Consider the following 24,813-nt stretch of genomic DNA (forward strand, 5'->3'; position numbering starts at 1 on the left):
CTTTAGAAACAAGCCCAAATAAACAACTACACTTTAGAAACAAGCCCAAATAAACAACTACACTTTAGAAACAAGCCCACATAAACAACTACACTTTAGAAACAAGCCAAAATAAGCAACTACACTTTAGAAACAAGCCCAAATAAGCAACTACACTTTAGAAACAAGCCCAAATAAACAACTACACTTTAGAAAGAATCCCAAAAAAGCAACAACACTTAGGAAACAAGCCCAAATAAGCAAGTACACTTTAGAAACAAGCCCAAATAAGCAAGTACACTTTAGAAACAAGCCCAAATATACAACTACACTTTAGAAACGAGCCCAAATAAGCAACAACACTTTAGAAACAAGCCCAAATAAACAACTACACTTTAGAAACGAGCCCACATAAGCAACAAAACTTTAGAAACAAGCCCAAATAAGCAACTACACTTTAGAAACAAGCCCAAATATACAACTACACTTTAGAAACAAGCCCAAATAAGCAACAACACTTTAGAAACGAGCCCAAATAAACAACTACACTTTAGAAACAAGCCCAAATAAACAACTACACTTTAGAAACAAGCCCAAATAAACAACTACACTTTAGAAACAAGCCCAAATAAACAACTACACTTTAGAAACAAGCCCAAATAAACAACTACACGTTAGAAACAAGCCCAAATAAGCAACAACACTTTAGAAACAAGCCCAAACAAACTGCAACCCGCAACTACCAAAATATTCACAAGCAACTTTACATTAAAACAAGCCCAAAAGTCGCTTATAATAAGCAGACCTGGCAACACTGAGCAGCCACAATAACAAGCGCGCACGCAACTCTGTAAATGCGCGCACTGCGCCTTTAAATTGTCATGTGACGGGCGGGTCGCCTAGGAGAAAAATGTTGTTTACTTCCGGGTTGTTTCCGACGAAAACAAGCGAGGCCACGCCCCCGCGGGCAGCATCTGTGTGTGTGTGTGTGTGTGTGTGTGTGTGTGTGTGTGTGTGTGTGTGTGTGTGTGTGTTTGTGAGGCAGTGTGTAAAGAGGATTATAACACACACACACACACACACACACACATACACCCAGAGAGAGAGAGGGACACGATGGCAGGGGAGACTGACGAGGACATACCTGGTAAACAGTGTTTAATAGTGTTTTATTGTGTTTGATCTGAAGGAATAACAAGTGTAATTATTGTACTTTAAACAACGATCAGGGCTGGTTATGATGGCATAGCCTCGCCTTTAGCTTGGTTGCTACTAGCAACAGGCTCAGTCAAATTTAGGTTTTAAAAAAAATACCACCTTATGGACGTGCATGTGGGGCATTGGACCTGATCAGTGATCACCACCCTAATCCCAGTGGTGGAAAGTAACTAAGTATATTTACTCAAGTACTATACTGTACTTATAAGTAAACTTTTAGGAATTTTTCACTTTACTGGAGTATTTAAACATTTTTGTACTTTTACTTCTACTCCACTGCATCTCCGAGACAAATATTGTACTTTTACCCCACTACATTTATTTGAAAACTTTAGTAGGTACTTTGTAGATTTTTGATTTAATATTACAAAACACACATTAACCACTTCAGTCCTATATACATGTTTGGCCATTTGAAAATAGCAGATCTACAAGCTCACAATCGCTCTGAGCTTGTAGATCTGCTATTTTCAAAAGATGTTTTTAATAGATTTCATGCTTTTGAAAACTTGTGAAACGGGACATTTCTGCATAACGAGTACTTTCTACTTTTGGTACTTCAAGTTCATTTTGATACCAATACTTTTGTACTTTTACTCAAGTAAATGTTGAATTCCGCACTTTTACTTGTAACAGTGTATTTCCTACATTGCAGTATTGATACTTTTTACTTGAGTAAAACATTTGAGTACTTTTTCCATCACTGCCTAATCCTATGTATTACTGTGGCTGAGTGACACGACTTGCTTTGCTGTGACACATGGCTAATTCTCATTGTCATTGCAAGACCAAAGTCTTTCATGTTCCGTTCAAAGAGGTAAACTCTTTGAAGTTGATTGAATATTGATTGATTGATTGAATACTTTATTTAGAAAGACATGGTAAAAGTACATGGAAGTACAATTCACAATACAAGGTCCTCTAAACTGGATCGCTCATAAAAGCACTTGGCTTATTTAAAATGAGATCCCCATGCACTCAAATCATGATGACATTTAAGAAGACATACAGATATACACTGCTATGCAGAACGTCATACAATCAGCTTACAGGTTACTGGTATGAAAAACAAGAAATATGTACAATAGACAGTTTTAGGAGGAGGGGAGGGGGGGGGATTGGTTTAAGTATTTGACAGGGGCCAATTTGGAATTGCAGCCTCCTGAAGGTGATTCTTTAGGGCAGTTTTGAAAGTGAGTAGGGTTTTACACTCCTACTCCTGTAGGTAGGGCATTCCACATTTTTGTTGAATAGCATGAGAAAGAGTTCATTCCCTTGTTTGTGCCAAATTTGGGTTGAACATGATCAAGGTTCATATAGGTTCATATAGGTTCGTGATCATCACACATAAACCCAGGGCTGGTCAATATGTACATTATATTGATATCAGACTATAGATATTATCTGGGATTTTGAATAGCCTAACATCGTGATTTAAGTGTCGTCTTGTCGTTGGTTGGTTTTTAACCCATTAAGGCCTGAGGTTCCGATTCTACAAAATGTCTTCTAGATCCTAACAGTTTTCTGAAAAAACGTATGTTGCTGCAGTGGTTCTCAAACTTTTTCATGTCAAGGACCCCCCAAAATGATATGTATTTGGCCACGGACCTCCCATCTCAAAATATTTTGTTCCAGGGACCCCCCCAGAAACAAAGATTTGAGTTACAAAATGTTCGCCTTAGAAATATATATATATTCAACGATTTGCACAAATTTCCACGATTTTTCAAAAATAGCAGATCTGCAAGCTCATAGCGCAGCACTCGGTGCCGCGCTATGAGCTTGTATATCTGCTATTTTTGAATAGCCAAATACATCTAAAATGACACAGATGCGTTCCCGGTCTTAATGGGTCAAAGAATGCATTAGCCCCATCATGAGCCCATAAGCCTCATTTTATGCTCCAACTACAGTAGAGTTTCTGAACTTTCCTGACTGTTATATCTGTTCTATTTGTATTTACCCATTTAGCCATTAATGACAATTATGTAATAAAAAAAAAAAAATTTAAATCAATATTTTTGGAAAAACACCAATAGTCAATCTCCACATTTTCTCTCAATATATCAATATTCATGTATTTGCTGTGTGGCGTACTCAGACCTTTTTTGACTGGGGTGGCCGAATTGGGGCATTGACTTATGCAGGGGTGTAATGAAATATGAGCATTGATTGATTGATTGAAATTTTTATTAGGCAAAAAGAATGTAAAACAACACAGTTACATTTATAATACTTTTTGTCTAAAAGGTCCGACCAAAAAAGTCCTTGCGGACTTGTTTCCGTTGGGGTCCTTCGTATTAATTTCATAGACATATATAGTAGCAACCAAACAGTTCAAATATCAACATAAAAATACAGAGAACTATGTATAAGAAAAAAGCATGAAAAAAAAAATATATACAAAAAAGTGGAGGGGGGTCGTCTGTCTACCGGGAAACTGGTACTACCTCCTCTTATGGCCTCCAGAAAGATGAGTTTTTAGGGCTGTTTTAAATGAGCCCAGCGAACTGCATTTTTTGAGGGATGGGGTTAGACTATTCCATACCTTGGTGGCCGTGCTGTAGAAGGAGAATTTGCCCATGTTTAGACCTAGACACTAGACCATAGCAAGCATACGCTTGCTATGGTCTAGTAGCAGTGGTGGAAGAACGACAATTCTTTAGTAAAAAAGTAAAAGTATCAATACTGCAATGTAGAAACACTCTGACAAGTATAAGTCCAGGTGATCAAAATGAACTTGAGTAACGGTACAAAAGTATTGGCATCAAAATATACTTAAAGTACCAAAAGTAAAAAGTGCTCTTTATACAAATGTGTTCAAATCTTTTGAAAATAGCAGATCTACAAGCTCACAACGCGTCACTTTGCGATCGGCTATTTTCAAATAGGCAAAGTTTAAATATGGCTGAATTGGTTAATGTCCAGTATGTTTTGTAATAATAATCAAAATCTACACAGTAACTAAAGTTTTCAAATAATTGTAGAAGTACAATATTTGCTTAAAAGTATAGAAAATCGGAAATACTCCAGTGAAGTAAAAGTACCTCAAAATTGTACTTAATTACAGTACTTGAGTAAATGTACTTGAGCTACTTTACGCCACTGTGTAGTAGTTAGTATGATGTGATCCTATTTCCATGTGTGTGTGTTTTATTTCAGAATCGGGAGCTGTCTTCACATTTGGAAAGAGCAAATTTGCCGACAACATCCCGAGTAAATTCTGGCTTAAAAATGATGTTCCCCTCAAAATTGCATGCGGGGATGAGCATACAGCCTTAATAACAGGTAAGACGTTTACGTTACACATTAACCATATAATAGAGTTTATTACTCACATTCTTACTTTGAGATAATTGTTCCTAACCCATTAAGACCGGGAACGTCATTTTAGATTTTTTTGGCTATTCATAAAATAACAGATATACAAGCTCATAGCGTGGCACTCGTGCCACGCTATGAGCTTGTAGATCTGCTATTTTATGAAAAATCGTGAAAATGTGTGCAAATCTTTGAATATATATATACCGGTATATATATTTTAAAGTGAACATTTTTAACTCAAATTGAACCACTGATATAGAAACATACGTTTTTTCAAAAAACTGATAGGATTTAGAAGACATTTGTCAAAAATATCAGATCTACAAGCTTATAGCGCTATGAGCTTGTAGATCTGCTATTTTTTTAAATACAATTTACAAAGCCTAATAGGCAAATGGAAATTTGTATTCATATTTGTATTCATATTTGTATTCATATTTCGAGATTTTTCTAAAATAGCAGATCTTTAAGCTCATAGCGCGGCACTCGGTGCCACACTATGAGCTTGTATACAGTATCTGTTATTTTTGAATAGCCAACCAATGTGCTATCTATAGCTAAACTCTAAAATGACACGGTTTTAATGGGTTAAAATGTCATGATCGTGAAGCCCTATCGATGCATAACATTTCTCTATTTTTTTCGTTTTCATTTGCCAGGCACACCTGGACTGTGTGTGTTTATCTTTGCTTGTATATAGATCATGTTTACAGTAGGTACAGCATTTGCTACCAAAAAAAAGGACAACAAAGTAAACTGTGTCTCTTGTTCTTTTGACAGAAAATGGGAAGCTCTTCATGTTTGGCAGTAACAACTGGGGCCAGCTCGGTTTGGGATCTAAATCCAGTGTTAATAAGCCCACTTGTGTGAAAGGTTGGTCCTGAAATAGCTACTATTTTCCACTTTTGAAGTAAACGAAAGAAAAGGGCAGCCCTGTTTTCCATCAAGCATTGCCACCAACAGATGCTTTCCGGCGGTTGAGAGGCTAGTTAACCCATTAAGACCGGGAACGCATCTGTGTCTTATTTTCTTTAGGTTTCTTTGGCTATTTTTGGAAAGAAATTGTGAAAATGTGTGCAAATCTTTGAATATATATATCTTTTAAAGCGAACATTTTTAACTCCAATCTTTGCATCTGGGGGGGGGGGGTCCCTGGAACAACATATTTTGAGATGGGGGTCCGTGGCCGAATACATATCATTTTGCGTGGTCCTTGAGAACCATTGATTATAGCTATCAGAAAACTGTTAGGATTTAGAAGACATTTGTAGAATTCCCCCAGAAGCAAAGATTTGAGTTAAAAACGTATATATTCAAATATTTGCAAACATTTTCACGATTTGTCAAAAAATAGCAGATCTACAAGCTCATATCACGGCACTCGGTGCCGCGCTATGAGCTTGTATATCTGCTATTTTTGAATAGCCAAAGAAATCTAAAAATGATGCGTTCCCGGGCCTGAATGGGTTAAGAGGAATTTCCTAGAGAACACGGTCCTTCATGTACATTAGGAGTCGGACAGTACAACATCTTCTGGGCTCTTGACCTGCTGTCAGGTTTCACAAATACACGGTTGTCAGGCAGAAAATAAGAATGATTCTCTTTCTTTCTGAAAAGACATGCTTCCCCCCCCCCCCCCCCCCTTCACAGCAGTCATGCATTTTGTTAGAGGGTATTCTGCTGAATCAGTTAGGACACCTTTAGCTCGTCCCCAAGGTGGCATGTCTGTTTTTTTGTCGATAATCATCGTTGTTATTAACACCTACTGTCTCCCCACTGTCTTGGACATTTTTTAATGAAGGTGGGGGGGTGGGGGGGGGGGGGGACTACCAAAGCCCTGCCTATTTTATACTTCGTCATATGGTGTCGCACGGCGACACAATAGCCAAACTGTAAGCTCACAACGTGTCGCCTCAGATCAGCAAATTATTAACGTTTTGAACATTTTGACTATAATGACATGCCCAAAATAGGAATGCCAGGGTTAACGTTGTTAAAAGGCTCTTTGTCTCTCCATGAGAGACAAAGAGCCTACTGGATTTAACCCATTTAGACCGGGAAAGAATCTGTGTCATTTTCTTTGGCTATTCAAAAATAGCAGATATACAAGCTCATAAGAGCTTGTAGATCTGCTATTTTTGAAAGAACGTGAAAATGTGCGCAAATCTTTGAATATATATATATTTTAAAGCAAACATTTGTAACTCAAATATTTGCTTCTGGGAATTCTACAAATGTCTTCTAAATCCTAACGCTATGTCGCTATATGAGTGGTTCTCAAACTTTTCCATGTCAAGGACCACCCGAAATATGTGTATTTGGCCGCGGACCCCCATCTCAAAATATGTTGTTCCAGGAGTTAAATAATATTAGTTTTAAAACATATATTCAAAGATTTGCACAAAGTTTCCACGATTACAAAAAAAAAGAAATAGCCAAAGAAATATTAAAATGACACGTATTCTCGGCCTTAATGGATTAATAACAATTAGACATTTTTGTGTTAAAATTATGGCACTTTGAGTGCTTTAATGATTGCAGTGTTGATTTTGACAGCAAATTTTGATTTAGTTTCGGTCATAGTCTTTTGAATAAAATTCCGTTTAGTTTCAGTCATATTTTAGTCATCTGAAATGTTTTACTGTTAGTCTAGTTTTAGTCGACTAAATATCATAAGATTATAGTCGACCAAATCTACAGTTGATTTAGTCGACTAAAATGTATTTTGGCGGTGCCTTGATGGCGTCTTAAAGGCAGATTTTTACACTTAGTTGCATGCTGAAAATAGCCGATCTACAAGCTCACAACGCGTCGCAGCACGACGCGTTGTGAGCTTGTAGATCTGCTATTTTCAGAGCGCAACACCCAAGCGTCTTTTAGTTCTACTGGATAGACCCTCCAGAAAAACGCGGGCAAAAATCCTTGATTATGCGGGCTAAAACTCTTGATTATGCGGGCTAAAATCCTTGATTTTGCGATGAAATATGTGTTTTTTTTTTAGCAATTTTATACGGTGAAATTGCGGAAAGTTGTGACATATGCGGCAATATGCGAAATATGCGATATGCGGAAAGTTGCGAAAAATGCGAAATATGTGAAAAGTTGCGAAATATGCGGAAATATGCGATGCGAAACGCATATTATGCGATGCAATGCGCATATTATGCGATGCGATACGCATATTATGCGATGCGATGCGGCCTTTTTGAAAAAACGTTACCCCCGCATAATTATGCGCCATTTTACTGATTATGCGGTAAATTCTGCGATCGCATAATCGCATTTTTCTGGAGGGTCTAACTGGACCTCTTCTACACTAGTCCCTCACTAACATTTTAGTCTAGTTTTTATTTGTTATAGGGTTAGGGTTAGGGTTATATTTAGTATGATTTAGTATATATTTAGTCTTAGTTTTAGTCGTCATAGCTTAGTTTTTTTTTGTTTTTAAGTTTTCGTCAGTGAAAAACGGTAGCTGACTAACATTTTTCGGCATAGTTTTAGTCGACGAAATCAACACTTGAATGATAGCACCCCTAATTATCAAATAAATTGGGTTTTCTCGCATCAAGTGGCTTCCAGTGTTTTTTCCGCTGCCATTTTGTTGAGGGCCTGTTTTTGAAATCTGTTTCTGAGCGTAGGTCATTGAAGTCAGCTGGGTGTAGCGTTTAGTTAGCATGTGATCAAGCTCCTTATTTGTTACTACAGTAATCCCAATCTGCACGGTCCATAATCTATCTTAATCTAGAGCCATACTCCCAAGACTTGGGACAGAAGAATTAGCTACTATTCTGTTACTAATTTAAAGGGTTGTCCTCCTGAAATTGCAATGATCTGTACATGCATTGGCCCAACTCTACCTTCTGTTTGGTACAGTATCAGCACTGTATTAATCTATCAAACCAAATATAATGGAAAGACATACCATGTTATGCCAGTATGGATAGAGCACAATTATACAGTGGAAAAAAACTATTTCTGATTTAAAGGGATAGTTCACCCCCAAAATGACTTTTTTTTTCTCTATCGATTAGTCACCCCATGGAGAAACTTTACTTTACTTTACTTTGTGTCTCCTACCGGAACCGCTGCCTACCAGTCCGCTGGTTATCAAATTATTGGCTTAGGAATGCGACAAAAACAAAAAGATGCGACAAAAACAAAAAGATATCCATGAATTCAAGTCTCCATGGGGTTTCTAAATAAAAAAATATTGTTTTTCGGTGAACTATCCCTTTTTAATGCTAATTGAAAAGTGTTAGTCATTTAAAGCTGTCATTCCCTTGACAAGAAGATGAGCTGATGTAGATGTTCATGATGAGGAATGCATCGAAGGAAACATACAAACTGGCACTCCAACTTAATTTTTTTCAACAGCTTTGAAGTCTGAGAAAGTGCGGCTTGTGGCCTGCGGAAGGAACCACTCAATCATCTACACAGGTGTGTATTGGAAATTCAAGTTTCTAAATTAAAGACAAAGCTTCAAGTTTCTAAATTAAAGATCCCGGTGCCAATATATATTTTTTTTATGTGTGTGTGTGTGTGCAGCTCAGGGAAACATCTACACCACAGGTGGGAACAATGAGGGTCAGCTGGGCCTTGGCGACTGCGACGAGAGGACGTCCTTCCAGTTGGTCGACTTTTTCGGCAAACGCGGACCAATCAAAATGCTCGCCGCCGGTTCGAACACGTCTGCTGCTCTCACTGGTAGGACTCAGTCCGAGTGGGTTAGATCAGTGGTTCCCAAAATGGGGACCGGGACCCCCCCCCCCCCCCCAAATTATTTTGGGGGTTCCCCAGATGATTAGCTTAATTAACCCATTGAGACCTGGAACACATCTGTGTCATTTTTTAGATTTGAGCTAAAAAGCTGTATTTTGCACTTTTTTAAAATATATTTTGCATTCAAAAATAGCAAATATACAAGCTCGTAGCTGCGAGCTTGTAGATCCGCTATTTTAGAAAAATTGAGAAAATGTGTGCACTTCTTTTGAATATATATATTCTTTTAAAGCGAAAACATTTTTAACTCAAATCTTTGCTTCTGGGGGGTCCCTGGAACAAAATATTTTGAGATGGGGGTCGGCGGCCAAATGCATATCATTTTGGGGGTCCTTGACATGAAAAAGTTTGAGCACCACTGATATTATAGCAACATAAGTGTTTCAGAAAACTGTTTGAATTTAGAAGACATTTGCAGAATCGTATCTCGGGTCTTAAGACCTGAAGCCGATTCTGCAAATGTCTTCTAAATCCTTTTCTAAAAAAAAGTATTTCTATATCAGTTGTTAAAAAAAAAAAATCATGTCAAGGACCCTAAATCTTTTTATATATTTGGCCGCCGACCCCCATCTCAAAATGTTTTGTTCCAGGGACCCCCAGAATCAAAGAATAGAGTTAAAAATGTTCGCTTTAAACAATATATATTCAAACATTTGCACGCATTTTCAGGATTTTTCAAAAATAGCAGATCCACAAGCTCGTAGCGCGGCACTCGGTGCCGCGCTATGAGCTTGTAGATCTGCTATTTTTGAATAGCCAAAGTGTAAAATAATGTCTAAATGGGTTAATCAATTTGAACCTCTGCTCCTGTGTCTCATAGAGAGTGGAAAGCTGTTCATGTGGGGCGACAACGCGGAGGGACAAATCGGCCTGGGCAAAGACACCAACGCCGTCGCCCCGCGGGAGGTCGGCGTGGGCCAGCCGGTGGCCTGGGTGTCGTGCGGGTACTACCACTCTGCCTTTGTCACGGGTGAGTATGGAGCAGTGGGGTCAGTGGGACGGACCCCCAGGGGGGTCCTCACCAGATTTGGGGGGTGGCCTCCAGATGACAGTAAAGTGACAATTTAACCCTTTAAGACCTGAGGCGATTTAAAAAAAAAATCTAAATCCTAACAGTTTTTTGGAAAAAAAAAAAAAAAAAAAAAAATAGCAGATCTACAAGCTCATAGCGCGGCACTCGGTGCCGCGCTATGAGCTTGTATATCTGCTATTTTTGAATAGCCAAAGAAATCTAAAGTGACACAGATGCGTTCCAGGTATTAATGGGTTAAGGACTCTTAAGGCATTTATAACCCAACCGGGAACGCATCTGCGTAACCACTTGAACCGTTATTTTATACTTTGGCTGTTCAAAAATAGCAGATCTACAAGCTCGTAGCGCGGCACTCAGTGCCTATTTTCTTTTTTTAATCGTGAAAATTAGGGCAAATCTATGAATATATATTTTTTTTTTTTTAAAGTGAAAATTTTTTACTCAAATCTTTGCTTCTGAGGATTCTACAAATGTCTTCTAAATCCTAACAGTTAAAAAGAAAAATACAACTTTAAAAAAAAGTATGTTGCTATATATATCAGTCGTTCTCAAACTGTCAAGGACCCCCAAAATGACATGTATTTAGCCCCCATCTAAAAACATTTTGTTCCAGGGACCCCCAGAAGCAAAGATTTGAGTTAAAAGTGTATATATATATATTCAAAGATTTGCAAAAATGTTTACGATTGTTTCCCTCAAAAATAGCAGATAAACAAGCTCATAGCGCGGCACTCCGCGCCGCGCTATGAGCTTGTATATCTGCTATTTTTGAATAGCCAAAGAAATCTAGAATGACACAGTATGCGTTCCCAGATTGAATGGGTTAAAAAAAAGCTGCTCTACAAGCTCACAACGCGAGGCGTTGTGAGCGAGCCTGTTTCTGTGGAACAGAGTCAAACTAAAATGTAATGCCTCAAACTCCTACAATTCTTGCTGTGCTTCTTCTTTGAACGTTTTTCTCCATATTTCCTCCAACACTTTTGCTCATAATATGTTCCTGTGTTTTTTGGCCAGTCGATGGGGATCTGTACACATTCGGGGAACGCGACAGCGGCAAACTGGGCCTGGACAACGATCAGCTGGCGGGCCATCGCCTTCCACAGCTGGTGAGGGCCATCGCGGAGAGAGTCACACAGGTGGCGTGCGGCGGCGGGCATACCGTGGCACTCACAGGTACGTGTGCCCGTTCAAAGGTGTATATCGTTAACTTAATTACCCCTTGCCCCATGCAAACCAGTAAAATACTCCCTCCCTTTCCCACATCTGTGTCACCAGTGGTGTAAAGTGACTGAGTACATTTACTCAAGTACTGTACTTCAGTACAAATTTGAGGAATTTGTACTTTACTTGAGTATTTCCAAATTCCAATACTTTTACTTCTACTCCACTACATCTCAGAGGCAGATATTGTACTTTTACTCCACTACAATTATTTGAAAACTTGAGTTACTAGTTACTTTGTAGATTTTGAATCAAAATCTACAATCAATCAAATTATTATTATTATTATTATTATTATTATTATTATTACAAAACATACATTAACCACTTCAGCCCTATATACATTTCGGCCATTTGAAAATAGCCGATGTACAAGCTCACAATGCATTGTGAGCTTGTACATCAGCTATTTTCAAACGATTTTTATACAATTGAAAACTTGTGAAATGGGACATTCTGCATAATGAGCACTTTTACTTTTGGTACTTTAAGTACATTTTGATGCCAATACTTTACTACCCTAACCCTAACCCTACATTGCAGTATTGATACCTTTTACTTTTTTTTACAAGTAAAAATAATTAGTACTTTTTCAAACCTATTACAAGCCTTTTTGCATCTGTCACTTTTCCGCGTGTCGTTTCACAGACGACGACATGTACACGTTCGGCCTGGGTCAGTTCGGCCAGCTGGGTCACGGCACGTTCGTCTTTGAGTCGCGGACGCCTCGCGCCGTCGAGCACTTCAGGAAGAGCAGGGTGTGCCACGTGGCCTGTGGAGAAAACCACACCGCAGTGATCACAGGTAAACGTGTGAAAAGCAAGGAAGTCCTGGCTTTTTTTTATTTATTATTACGCAAAAATATATGTACAAGCTCACAACGTGTTGCTTCACGACTTGGGAGTTTGAGCAGCAATTTTTTTTACATTCTTTTTTTGCGAACACATTTTTGCCTATAGTGACTTTTAACTCTCTGTTAAGCTATTGCCTGCCAAAAACATTTATAAACGTTAAAAAAGATGTAAAATTATTATTTATTTTTTTGTTTTTTCCGTTTTCCCGTTCTTTACAAAGAACCAGGAGATAACATTTTCCAAAAAGTTTCTGCTCCATTCACTTCAATGTTAAAAAATAAACGGAGAAATAACTAACATTTTTCCTATGTTTTACCATGTAAACTGCTGGCAGTTTTTTAGTACTATTTTTGAAAAAACCCTGGCAGTTCAAGAGTTAAACAATACACTCGTACACTGCATACACGCATAGGCGCTGCCACAGTAGGAGCGCGTGGTTGCATCATGCATTCTGTGTGTCTCGTCCCATGCTTGACTGACGATGTGTCGTTGTTACCATGGTGTTCCAGATGGCGGCGTGCTGTATACGTTTGGAGACGGTAGGCACGGCAAGCTGGGTCTGGGAGAGGAGAACTTCACCAATCAGTTTAAACCGACCGTCTGTCCACGCTTCCTCAAGTACAACGTTCAGTCGGTGGGTGTAGTGGTGTGCAGGGGTTGTCAGATCTGCTTATTATAATTTCCCCCGCAAGATTTTATTTGAAAATAGCCGATCTACAAGCTCACAACGCGTGTAGATCTGCGGTTTTCAAATGGCTGATGTACTGTATATGTTAAAGTGCTCATGTGGCCCATAGTTGCTTATTTTGGGCTGGTTTTCCTAGACCTGGTTGCTTGTTTCTCTCACAGAATCTGGCAACACTGGTAGTGTGGACCCTTTTTTCTTTTTTTAAAAAAGAAATCGTCATATTAACCCAATAAGGACCTGAGGCCGATTCTACATATGCCTTCTTAATCAGTGGTTCTCAAACCTTTTCATGCCAAGGGCCCCCAAATTGATATATATTTGACCGTGGACCCTCATCTGAAAGTGCTTCGTGCCAGGGAACCCCAGAAGAGAAGATTTGTGTAAAGAAAACTAAAAATTCTTCAAAACAAATTCAGACACTTTCAAGATCTTTCAAAAATAGCAGATGTACAAGCTTGCACGTGCCTAAACCAGTTCTAAACCAGTTTTCTGTTCTAAACCAGTTTTCTGAAAAACGCATGTTGCTATATATATATATATATATATATATATATATATATATATATATATATATATATATATATATATATATATAATCTAAAATGACGCAGATGCTTTCCAGGTTTTAATGGGTTAACCCATTAAGACCGGGAACGCATCTGTGTCATTCTCAAATTTCTTTGGCTATTCAAAAATAGCAGATCTACAAGCTTGTAGCGCGGCGCGCCATGTCAAGGACCCCCAAAATGATATGCATTTGGCCCACGGACCCCCATCTCAAAATATGTTGTTCCAGGGACCCCCAGAAGCAAAGATTTTAGTAAAAAATGGTCGCTTTAAAAATATATTCAAAATCTCGATTTTCACGAAAATAGCAGATATGCAAGCTCGCCTCGCTATGAGCTTGTATATCTGCTATTTTTGAATGGCCAAAGAAAAAAAAAAAAAATGACAGATGCGTTCCCGGTCTTAATGGGTTAACCGTCTGCGATATGATTATTGTGAGCGATGTTTTTTTTTTTTATCACGATAAAGGATAATAAACGATTATTATCGTCCCATTCATTCCCTATAAGGTGATGTGTGGCGGTTGTCACATGGTGGTGCTGGCACAGCCCCGCGGCGAGGAGAGCGGCGAGCTGACCCTGGAGGAGGACGACGCCGTGGCCAACTACCTGGAGAGACTGGAGCTCCTGGGGGACGCGGCCGCCACCTCCACCCTGGAACGGAGCCTCTCCGCCCGGGTTCGCAGGAGGGAGAGGGTGGGTAGAACTTTAGGCCTCGGAGGGACACATCCAAAGCGCTTCACATAGATTGTGCATTACATTCACCCATTCACACACCCGTTCACACACCCATTCACACACACATTCATACACCGATGGCGGAGGAAACCATGCAAGGCACCAACCTGCTCATCGGGAGCAATTAGTGGTTCAGCGTCTTGCTCAAGGACACTAACTCTTCTGGGGGAGCCCGGGATCGTACTGGAAACCTCGCGGCTTCCATCTGGCCACTCTACCCCTGAACCACTGCCGCCCCACTGTGGTTCCACAATTAAATTAAATTAAATTCAATTCAACACAGAGCATAGAACTGTGGTTCTATGCATGGAACTGTGGTTCTATGCTCTTAAGTTTTGTGAAAGTTTTGCGTTGAACAAATTGCTAATTCAAAATGCTAAAGAAATTTCACAAAAGCCACACCAGTTACCGGAGTATTTCCAATTGACTATACTTTTTCTTCTACTCCACTCCATCTCAGAGGCAAATATTGTACTTTTACTCCACTACAATTATTTGAAAACTTTAGTTACTTTGCAGATATATATTACATTATAAAACATACATTAACCTCTTTGGCAATATTGATACTTTTACTTTCCACCATAGAGCGCCACACACACACACACACACACACACACACACACACACACACACACACACACACACACACACACACACACACTGTGCGGCTGGGTGATATGGACAAAGTCAAATATCACAGATATTGTTTGACCAAATACATTGATAGCGATACTGTGACCGTGATCTCATTTTTGTTATCAATATATACATTTTTGTTTCATTTTTCAAAAACTTTCAATAGCAAAAATAGCAGATATACAAGTTCACAAGGTGTCGCAATGCAACCCCATTGTGAACCAGGAGAAGACAACAGACGATATCTAGTCTCATATCACAATATCAGTATAAAATCAATATATGGTAGGGGTCTTCAACGTTTTCAGGCCAAGGAAGGACCCCCTAGCTGAGAGAGAGATGAAGCAGGGACCCCCTCTATATCGTATACATTTTTTTTCGCGGATTTTGGCGGATTCGGGTACTTTTTCCCCCGTTTTTGTTACTTTATTTCGGTTTTAGGGTAAAAACAATTTTTTTTTTTTTTTTTTTTTTGTAATTATAATTTTCCCAGGGTCCACAGAGAGGTGTCCCGCGGTCCGGTCATGGACCACGGTCCGCCTGTTGAGGACCCCTGCTCTATACCTATACCTCTTTGCCAAAAATAGCCGATCTACAAGCTCACACCGCCTCGCAGCGCGAGGCGGTGTGAGCTTGTAGATCTGCTATTTTTGGCTAAAGTTCTCCTCAGAAAAGGGATGCTAGGGTTCAAGTGGTTAAGGTAAAATAAAAAAATCCTATCGCACAAAGATTTGGCGGACCCCCTGTAGTAACTCTGAGGTCCCCCTAGGGGTCCCGGACCCCCTGTTGAAGACCCCCTGATATATGGTATTGCCCAGCCATAACACACATACCGTCCTTTCAGGAGCGCTCCCCGGACCAGTTCGGCGCCATGTTCAGCACCCTTCCTGCCAGCGGGACCGGCGGTGACTACCTCGGCTCCCCTCTGCCCGTCCCCTGCCAGACCATCCCGCCCAGGTTGCCCCTGCCGCGCCTGACCCGCGGAAAGACGCCCAACGCCACTCAACGCCAACAGCAGAGGAACGCGGCGTCAAAACGCCAGGGTAGCTATACCCTACCTCGCCTCTTCCTTCTCCTCCTTCTCAGTGGTGGAAAGTAACTAAGTACATGTACTTAGGTACTGTACTTCAGTACAGTTTTTAAGTATTTGTACTTTTCTTGAGTATTTCCAATTTCCAATACTTTTACCTCTACTCCACTACTCAGAGGCAAATATTGTACTTTTACTCCACTACAATTATTTGAAAACTTTAGTTACTTCTCAGATATAAATTATTATATTATGAAACAAACATTTACCACTTTAGCCCTATTTTATACCTAGGCTATTTTCAAATATTTTAGTACTTCATTAGTCCATTTTGATGCCAATACTTTTGTACTTTTACTCAAGTGAATTTTGAATTCTGGACTTTTACTTGTAAGGGCGCGCTCTCACCGCACTTTTATTTTACCTCTGGGGCAGAATCTGCCAATGCATTGTCAATGTAAATGCGTGGATTCATGCAAGAGCGGATTTTTCCGCTTGTCGCGCAGACCTTGCGTTTATCTGCTCTACACGACTTGTCCATTTGAAGCAGAAAACTGCTGGAGGCAGGAGCTGATTTTCCCCCTCTGTCCAATCGGGTGAGTTGAAGGCGGACCGTCCCAAGATTCAGGAAGCACCATGGTGCTCAAGGCAGCAGGTGGTGCGGGCTACGGGGACGGTCTTGAATGTGAGTGACAGGTGCGTCACAGCGTTTTTTTTTAATCCGCTGGCTGCAAAAAACTGTGGCCGCGCACAACCTGCGTTTAACAGCGGCCAGTCAACTTTTGGTGAGAGCGCGCCCTGAGGCAGTTAACACCGGTGGTGGAAGAACTACTCAGATATTTTACTTAAGTAAAAGTAGCAATAAATTCTGTTACAAGTAAAAGGCCTGTGTTCAAAATGTTACTTGAGTAAAAGTACAAAAGTATTGGCATCAAAATATACTTAAAGTAAAAAAGTTAAAGTACTAAAATGTTTGAAAAAAGCAGATCTACAGCTCACAACGCGTCGCGATGCGACGCGTTGTGAGCTTGTAGATCTGCTATTTTCAAATAGCCTATGTATAAAATAGGGCTTAAGTGGTTAATGTATGATTTTATAATTAAAAAAAATATCTGCAAAGTAACTAGTAACTAAAGTTTTCAAATAAATGTAGTGGAGTAAAAGTACAATATTTGAATCCGAGATGTAGTGGAGTAGAAGTAAAAGTATTGGAAATTGGAAATACTCAAGTAAAGTACAAATACCTCAACATTTTACTTAAGTACAGTATTTAAGTAATTACTTAATTACTAGTACTTAGTTACTTTGCACCACTGAAAGATGATGAACAGCGTTGCATCTTGGGAGTAAACCAGTTACTCTGACAGGAAATGTAACTAAAATGCACATACTGTAGTTGAATTGAGATAAGGAACAAATGATGCATTTTTGCAGGTGATATAGAAAGAGGAAAAAAAAGGGGGGGGTGATTCAAACATCTCACCTCAGGTCAAACACAGATGAGAAAGCAGCAACAAACAATTAGTCCTGTCTTAGATTACAGGATCTGAAGTGATAATGTGAAATATGTTCCTGTTTTGTGACATGGCAGAGCCAGAGCAGCTTGAGAGAGACAGCCTGACGGATACTGACAGTGTTAAAGACCTGGGAGACACCACAGATTTCCTCAACATGGTAAGTCACGTCACTTAGTCTTCCCTTAAGACCGGGAAAGAATCAGTGTCATTTTTTGTATTTCTTTGGCTATTCAAAAAACACTAATAAGTAAGTATTATGTAGTAGCATTTTGGTTGTTCACTGCAATGCATCAACCTCACCAACTGAAATTGCTTATGTGATTTTTTTTTTTTTTAATTTGCCAAATACAATCATTTGATTTGGATTCTAAAACCATATTTTAGGGACAAACATCTGTCTACAAAGAGAGACAACTTTTCTTCTGTGCGAGTTTATTTGTTCAGCGTTAGAAATGAACTAAACGTGACATTGCTGTGATTTTGTTTCCCCATGGTATAGACACACGTGATGAAAGTGGACCCTGGTGATAAGACCCTCACTTTGTCCCCTATTCAGAAGGTAATTGAACGATCTCACCATATCTGTCTCACAGTCACACATAGGGCTTTCAAACGAATATTCGATATTCTAATATTATTCGAATATTGGGAAAATATGTATATTTGAATATGAAAATTAATCTTCAAATTAAAAAAATAAAATAAATAAAAACGTTTTATTTTTATTTATTTGACAGGGACAATACAAAAAACTATGTATGAAGTTATAAAAACAAACAAAAAATATGTTTTATTGAATCCGAGCACTCGACTCGATACATTGTTTTTTGTACTGTTTCTGTAAAAAAGAAAATTAAAAAAAATATATATATTTTTTTAATGATAATAATATTCGAATATATTCGAATATCTGCAATTTTTTAAGACCAATATTCGAATATCATTTTTGAGGAAAGTTGACAGCCCTAGTCACACACTTTCATCAGGTTGTGCATATCAGCATTCATAATGACGCAGCTCATGCCATATATGTTAACTTCCTTTTTTCCATGACCCATTTATACACTATTGATTTACCAACTTCTCGAGTCTTTGCTAATATGAATGTTTCAAGTAGCCGTAAAACTTAATGCGTACCTCGCTGTATGACCTCGCTGTATGTATTGCTCACAAAAAAAAAGAAAAAAAAAACTACAAATGTTCAGTGAGTGAAAGGGTCTTATGATGACAAAGTGTAAATTAGACTTATCGTTTATCATATCACACCTGTCGCTCGATCTTCCATGCCTTAGTTGTGCTTTTAAGTTATACATGTCTGACTCTCCTATCCTTCTTTTTTTTAACCTTTTGTCTTTTGGTTCACTGTCTCATGCTGGCTTACTTTTAATTTCCTTTCTAATTCATTCCTCTCACCTCCTATTCTTTTCTTCATGCTTTCTCACACGTTGGGATTAGAGGAAGGGTAAGCACGGTAAGGCCAGGGAAGGGGAGTGCGAGAAAGACGACCAAAAGGGAGAGGAAAAGCTCCCACGGCGGGGGCGCGTTTCGCCTACGTCCGCGTCTCCCCGGAGGGCGGAGGTCAGCCCGCGACGGGCGCTGCCCACTGAACTCTTAGGGAGCCAGAGCTCGCTCGCGGCACAGAGCCCCAGCCGCCGGGAGGCAAAGGGTCGCGGGGCGTCATCCCCTAAAAGAGGAGAGGAAAAGCTCCCGCAGCAGGGGCGCGTTTCCTCCACGCCCTCGTCCCCCCGGAGGGCAGAGCTCAGCCCGCAGCGGGCACCGCCCACCGAACTCTCACGGAGCCAGAGCTCGCTAGCGGCACAGAGCCCTGGCGGCGGTCGTAAGGCACAGGGTCGCGCGGCGTCGTCCCCTAAAAGAGGAGAGGAAAAGCTCTCACAGAAGGGCCGGGTTTCCTCGACGCCCTCGTCTCCCCGGAGGGGGGCCGCCGAGGCCGCTGAACTCTCGCGGAGCCAGAGCGCCCGCTCGCTCGCAGCGCAAAGCCCCGGCCGCCAGAAGACACAGGGGACTCGCGGGGCGTCGTCCCCGAGCCGAGGAGAGGAAAAGCTCCCGCGGCGTGGGCGCGTCTCCTCGACGTCCGCGTCCCCCCGTAGGGCAGACCTCAGCCCCGCCGACCTCCTGCGGAGCGAGAGTCCCCCCCGCTCGCTCGCGGCGGCAGAGAGCCCCGGCCGCGGTAAGGCGCGGGGTCGCGGGGCGACGCCATCCCCGAGCAGAGGAGAGGAGGAAAAGCTCCCGCGGCAGAGGCTCGTTTCTTCGACGCCCTCGTCCCCTCGCAGGGCGGAGCTCAGCCCGCAGCGGGCGCCGCCCACCACCGAACTCCTGAGGAGCCAGAGTCCCCGTTCGCTTGTGGCAGAGAGCCCCGGCCGCCGGAAGGCACAGGGTCGCGAGGCGTCGTCCCCAAGCAGAGCAGGCGGTAAGGAGAATGTTGTGACCGCGGAGCGGTTAGAGCCTGCCGCTACAAAGGATAGAGCCGCTAGGAACGAACCTTTGAGCACAGGCAATGTTAGCAATGTAAAGACCCAACCACAGCCCAGGGCAGTCCAGGTCAAAAGCCAACAGGTTGAAGTTGTGAAGCAGGCAGGAAGGGGACCGAGTACAGATTCTAAAGGCGAGGAGAGTTCTGCTCAAGGTCAGAGTCCAGGGCCCAGAAAGACACAGTCTAAACCCAAAGAGGGGAAAGGTCAGCTAGTGCAGAGTGAGACCAAGCCGATTAAGGTAAAAGGCAAAGGAGTTGCGTTGTCTTATGAACACGGTGGCGTAGACGCTAACGCTCTTGATCTAAGGGATTCTTTGGATCATGCGAGTAGCTTGGAGAGTCCGCAAACCCTTTCCAAAGGCCACAGGGAGTCCAAAAAGTCTAAAGGGCAAAGGGCCCTATCGAAAGATCCCAAAAAATCTAAGAACGAGACAAACATAAAAGAGGCTCGAGCCATAAAGGGCGCTCACCCTGAAAGTCCCAAGCGAGCAGAGGTTGAACGAAAACCCGACGGGACGTCAAAGCTCGGCCTCATCGCAGCCGCGTCCTCCCTGGCAGCCGCGTCCTCGCTGGCAGCCGGCTCGACATTCGTCAGAGAGGTAACATCCGTCGGCAGTTTCGCTTCCCCGTCACCCGTCCCCTCCGACGGATCTGGCACGGAGAGCGACTCCCGCGGCATCTTGAGAGACGGCGTGGCCAAATCCGAACACTCGCAGAGCGAGGAGTCCGAGTCCAAATCCGAACTCTCGCAGAGCAAGGAGTCCGAGTCCAAATCCGAAAGCTTGCGGGGCGTGGATTCAGACTCAGATTCCCGATCATTCGCCGTTGAGGACGGCAGGAAGACCGCTGTCAGCATCAACATCGTACCACCAAGAGACAGTCCCAAACGGAGTGACTCCGAGGAAGAGGAGGAGAGGGACGAAAGCCGGGAAGAGAACATGGAGGGTAGCATCGCCGACACGGCAACGGATGACCGGGACGAACAGGGGGCGGAAGAAAGCGACGGAGGGCAGACGACGAGCGCGGCGGAGAGCGGGACCGCCACCGAGTCGGAGGCAGCCGGCGCTGCGACGGCAACGGAAGCAGAGGATAGCGAAGAAGACACCGACACCCTGACGCAAGGAGCAGAGGAGGAGGAGGAGGAAGGTGAAGAAGAAGAAGAGAAAACTAGCGAAGGCGAGGCAGAGGAGAGCGACAGGGGAGAGAGTGAAGGAAGCCAGTCGAAGGGAGACGGGCAGCAGGAGGCGGAGGAGGAGGACGATGGGTCGGAGGCCACGGCGAAATCTGAGAGTGGTGTGGAGGAAGAGGAAGAGGGGACAACAGGAAGTGAGGGAGTGAGCGAATCCGAGACAGGAAGCAGAGTAAGCCAGGAGGAGGAGGAAGAGGAGGAAGAAGAGGAGGAGGAGGAGGAGGAAGAGGGGACAACGGGAAGTGAGGGAGTGAGTGAATCCGAGACAGGAAGCAGAGTAAGCCAGGAGGAGGAGGAAGAGGAGGAGGAGGAGGAAGAGGGGACAACGGGAAGTGAGGGAGTGAGTGAATCCGAGGCAAGCGGGACAGGAAGCAGAGTAAGCCAGGTAGAGGAGGAGGAGGAAGAAGAGGAGGAAGAGGGGACAATGGGAAGCGAGGGAGTGAGTGAATCCGAGACAAGCGGGACAGGAAGCAAAGTAAGCCAGGAGGAGGAGGAAGAAAGTGAGATAGCGTCAAGTAGCGAGATGGAGAGCAAGGGAGGGGATTCTGAGAATGAGGAGGAAGGCGAGGAGGAAGAAGAGAGTGGGGAGGAAGAGGAGAGTGGGGGGGAGGAAGAGAGTGGGGAGGAAGAGGAGAGTGGGGAGGAGGAAGAGGGAGAGTCGGGCACATCTTTAGAGTCCTCAGAGGAGGGGAAAGAGAGCGAGGCGGAGAGCGGGACAGTGGAAGGAGAGGAGGAGGAAGAGGAGGGTAGTGAGGTGGAAGAAGAGGACGACGAGAGCAGCGAGAAGGCAGAGAGTGATAGCCAAGTGGGAAGTGAGGATGAGGAAGAAGAGGAGGAGGAGGAGGAGGAAGCGGTTGAGGAGGAGGAAGAGGAGGAAGCTGAAGAAGAGGAGGCTGAAGAGGAAGAAGAGGAGGAAGATGAATCTGAAGAAGAGGAGGAAGAAGAGGAGGAGGAATCTGAAGAAGAGGAGGAAGAAGAGGAGGAAGATGAATCTGAAGAAGAGGAGGAGGAGGAAGAGGAGGAAGATGAATCTGAAGAAGAGGAAGAAGAGGAGGAAGAAGAGAGCGAGGAGGATGAGGAGGAGGTGAAGAAGAGTAGAAAAAAGCCAGCCGACGCCCAGAGACAAAGTACCAAATCTGCCACGAGGTCCAAGCCAAGGTCCGGGAACAAAGGCCAGGACGCGGGGGAGGCGGAGGAGTTTTGGGACGATGTCTTACCTCAGTACCTCCGTCTGAAATAACGCTTGCCTTTTGCCAGATCACAAACCACAGAATAGATCAATACAAGACTGAGAGACACTAGAACTGACGATCAGTCAGGCTTCGCTTGGATGTGCGTTAACCAATCCGTTAACACACACACACACACACACACACACACACACACACATACACACATATATATATTTATTATTAGTGGTGTCAAAAATAATCGATTGATAGATTATTCGCGATGCGGACGTGGACTATTATGAATCGATTCACAAATGTCAAAAATCTTTATTTTTTAATTTATTCGTATTATTTTAATTTTTTTTATCCTATTGCTAATTGCACAGAGCAGCAGACAGATGTATATGTTGTTCAGTATATCTGACTGCTTAGCATTGACTGATGAAAAAGTTGCCATGTTGTGCAGTAATATAACAAAGTGTGATGCATCGAGATGCATCGTAGAATCGAATCGTTACCTGGTGAATCGTAATGGAATTGAATGGTGAGGGCAGTGCCAATGCACATCTCTATTGGTTATGGTATCCATAACGATAAGCATCATGGTGGCTGTGAACACGGATGTAAGACACACTTATGTCCTATCTAAATGCTTTTATATAGGGCCGCAGCCAGTGTTGCCATATTCTGTGAGAGAAACGAGCAACCAGGTCTAGGAGAACCAGCCCAAAAGAAGCGACTATGGGCCACATAAGCACTTTAACATATACATCAGCTATTTGAAAATAGCAGATCTACAAGCTCACAACGCGTCGCGATGCGACGCGTTGTGAGCTTGTAGATCGGCTATTTTCAAATAAAATCTTGCAGGGAAATTATAATAAGCAGATCTGGCAACCTTGGCTGCAGTTATGGATTTTCTTAACTTTTTTTTGATTAATCGAATAATCTTGAAGCGCTTTTTGTTTTTATAACTTTCTTAAATGTTTTATATATCAACACAAACACATTCTCTAATTGAGTTTTTAGAATCGACTAACCACTTTGTTGCACGCTTACTTTTATATCTATGAAAACCCCTGATTATTTTATGATTTGAGGGACTTTTTTTTCCCCCCACAGTTTCTCCTACCTTGTCCTTTCCTGCATTTTACAATAAATGTTTCAGATTTTATTAAAAAGTGTCCTGTTGTGAAGTATAGGCTACATTAATACTACCCATGATCAACATTTGCATTTTAAAACAAAATGCCAGACATTCTAAAACTGAAAAAAAAATCAGAAATGAATAATAATAATAATAATATAGCTTCGACTTTAAAGAGTTGACAGCAGTCCCCAAATGCCAGTATAACACTGGTCATAATTCGCAATTCTCAAGATTTAAATAAAATGATTATTTTAAGCAATATTTTATGTAAAAAAAAATATCAGAAATTGCCCATCTACACGCTCACATCACGTTGCAAGACGTGTTGCGATGCTAATATTGACATGTTTCCCAGCCCTTCTTGAAGGAATTCCAAGTCATTTTAAACCTGTTAGAAAATGTCAGCACACCGTGGACTGTAACTGTCACTCAACAGACTTATTAAAGCCTTTCATTGGCCTTGTTCCAGTCAGAGGTGGGACCTGTTTTCATTCTCCCTCCATTCATTGTAATCCTCTCTGTCTGTGTAATCCCACTAGTAATCCTTTAGCAATCCTTTATGGTGCGTACTCTCTGTTGTAGTGTGGAACTCAAGGTTGGATTCAGTCTACTTTCAACTCATGCAAGGAGCTCCAAGTAAAACTGACAGTCAGGAATTGCTTGAAGATAGGATCTGATTCAGTCATTTAATTGATTAGAGCAGTGGTTTTCAACCTTTTTTTTGGCGTCAAGGACCCCCAAATTAACACATATTAGCCCAGGGACCCCCATTTGAAAAGATATGCCAGGGACTCAACCATTTTGATTTTTGGGGGGTCCCAATCTACACAGTAGTATCACCATCAGTGTTCCTTTAACTCTGAGAGTGTACAATAACGGGTCCATTTGGTTCCATTTGTACACTCTCAGAGTTACAGACACACAAGGTTCAATTTGGTTCCTAACTATTTGTCTGGGGACCCCCTGTAACCCCCTCAAGGACCACTGGTGGTCCCAGGACCACTGGTTGAGAACCACTGGATTAGAGGACCTTTATTTTTTAATGTTTATTTATTGGTTCGCCATTAGCTAACAATAATGTAACAGCAGCTACTCTTCCTGGAAGAGGAATGCATCAAAAGTTACAATTATCCACTTTGGATTGTATAAAATATCCACTTCCTACACAGCAAAATCCTGACTGTTCATTTAACTCAGAGAGTGTAAAAATTGACCCGTCCATTTT

At 41.9% G+C, this 24,813-nt stretch overlaps 1 protein-coding gene across 3 annotated transcripts in view; it reads left to right on the forward strand.

Moving 5' to 3' along the window:
* Positions 1–999: 999 nt before the first annotated feature.
* Positions 1,000–24,813, forward strand: part of rpgrb (retinitis pigmentosa GTPase regulator b) — a 32,670-nt gene continuing 8,856 nt past the window's right edge. For all 3 annotated transcript variants that reach the window (XM_080422633.1, XM_080422634.1, XM_080422635.1), the window contains exons 1-13: positions 1,000–1,126; positions 4,360–4,485; positions 5,302–5,394; positions 8,896–8,958; positions 9,067–9,225; positions 10,121–10,270; positions 11,348–11,506; positions 12,203–12,358; positions 12,918–13,042; positions 14,173–14,358; positions 15,884–16,082; positions 17,661–17,743; positions 18,086–18,145. In XM_080422633.1, coding sequence (XP_080278759.1) covers positions 1,096–1,126; positions 4,360–4,485; positions 5,302–5,394; positions 8,896–8,958; positions 9,067–9,225; positions 10,121–10,270; positions 11,348–11,506; positions 12,203–12,358; positions 12,918–13,042; positions 14,173–14,358; positions 15,884–16,082; positions 17,661–17,743; positions 18,086–18,145 — 1,590 coding nt within the window. In that variant the 5' untranslated portion in view covers positions 1,000–1,095. The remainder of the gene's footprint in view (positions 1,127–4,359; positions 4,486–5,301; positions 5,395–8,895; positions 8,959–9,066; positions 9,226–10,120; positions 10,271–11,347; positions 11,507–12,202; positions 12,359–12,917; positions 13,043–14,172; positions 14,359–15,883; positions 16,083–17,660; positions 17,744–18,085; positions 18,146–24,813) is intronic.

This window comes from Gymnoscopelus braueri, assembly GCF_963280865.1.
Source record: "Gymnoscopelus braueri genome assembly, chromosome: 24".
Classification (NCBI taxonomy): Eukaryota; Metazoa; Chordata; class Actinopteri; order Myctophiformes; family Myctophidae; genus Gymnoscopelus; species Gymnoscopelus braueri.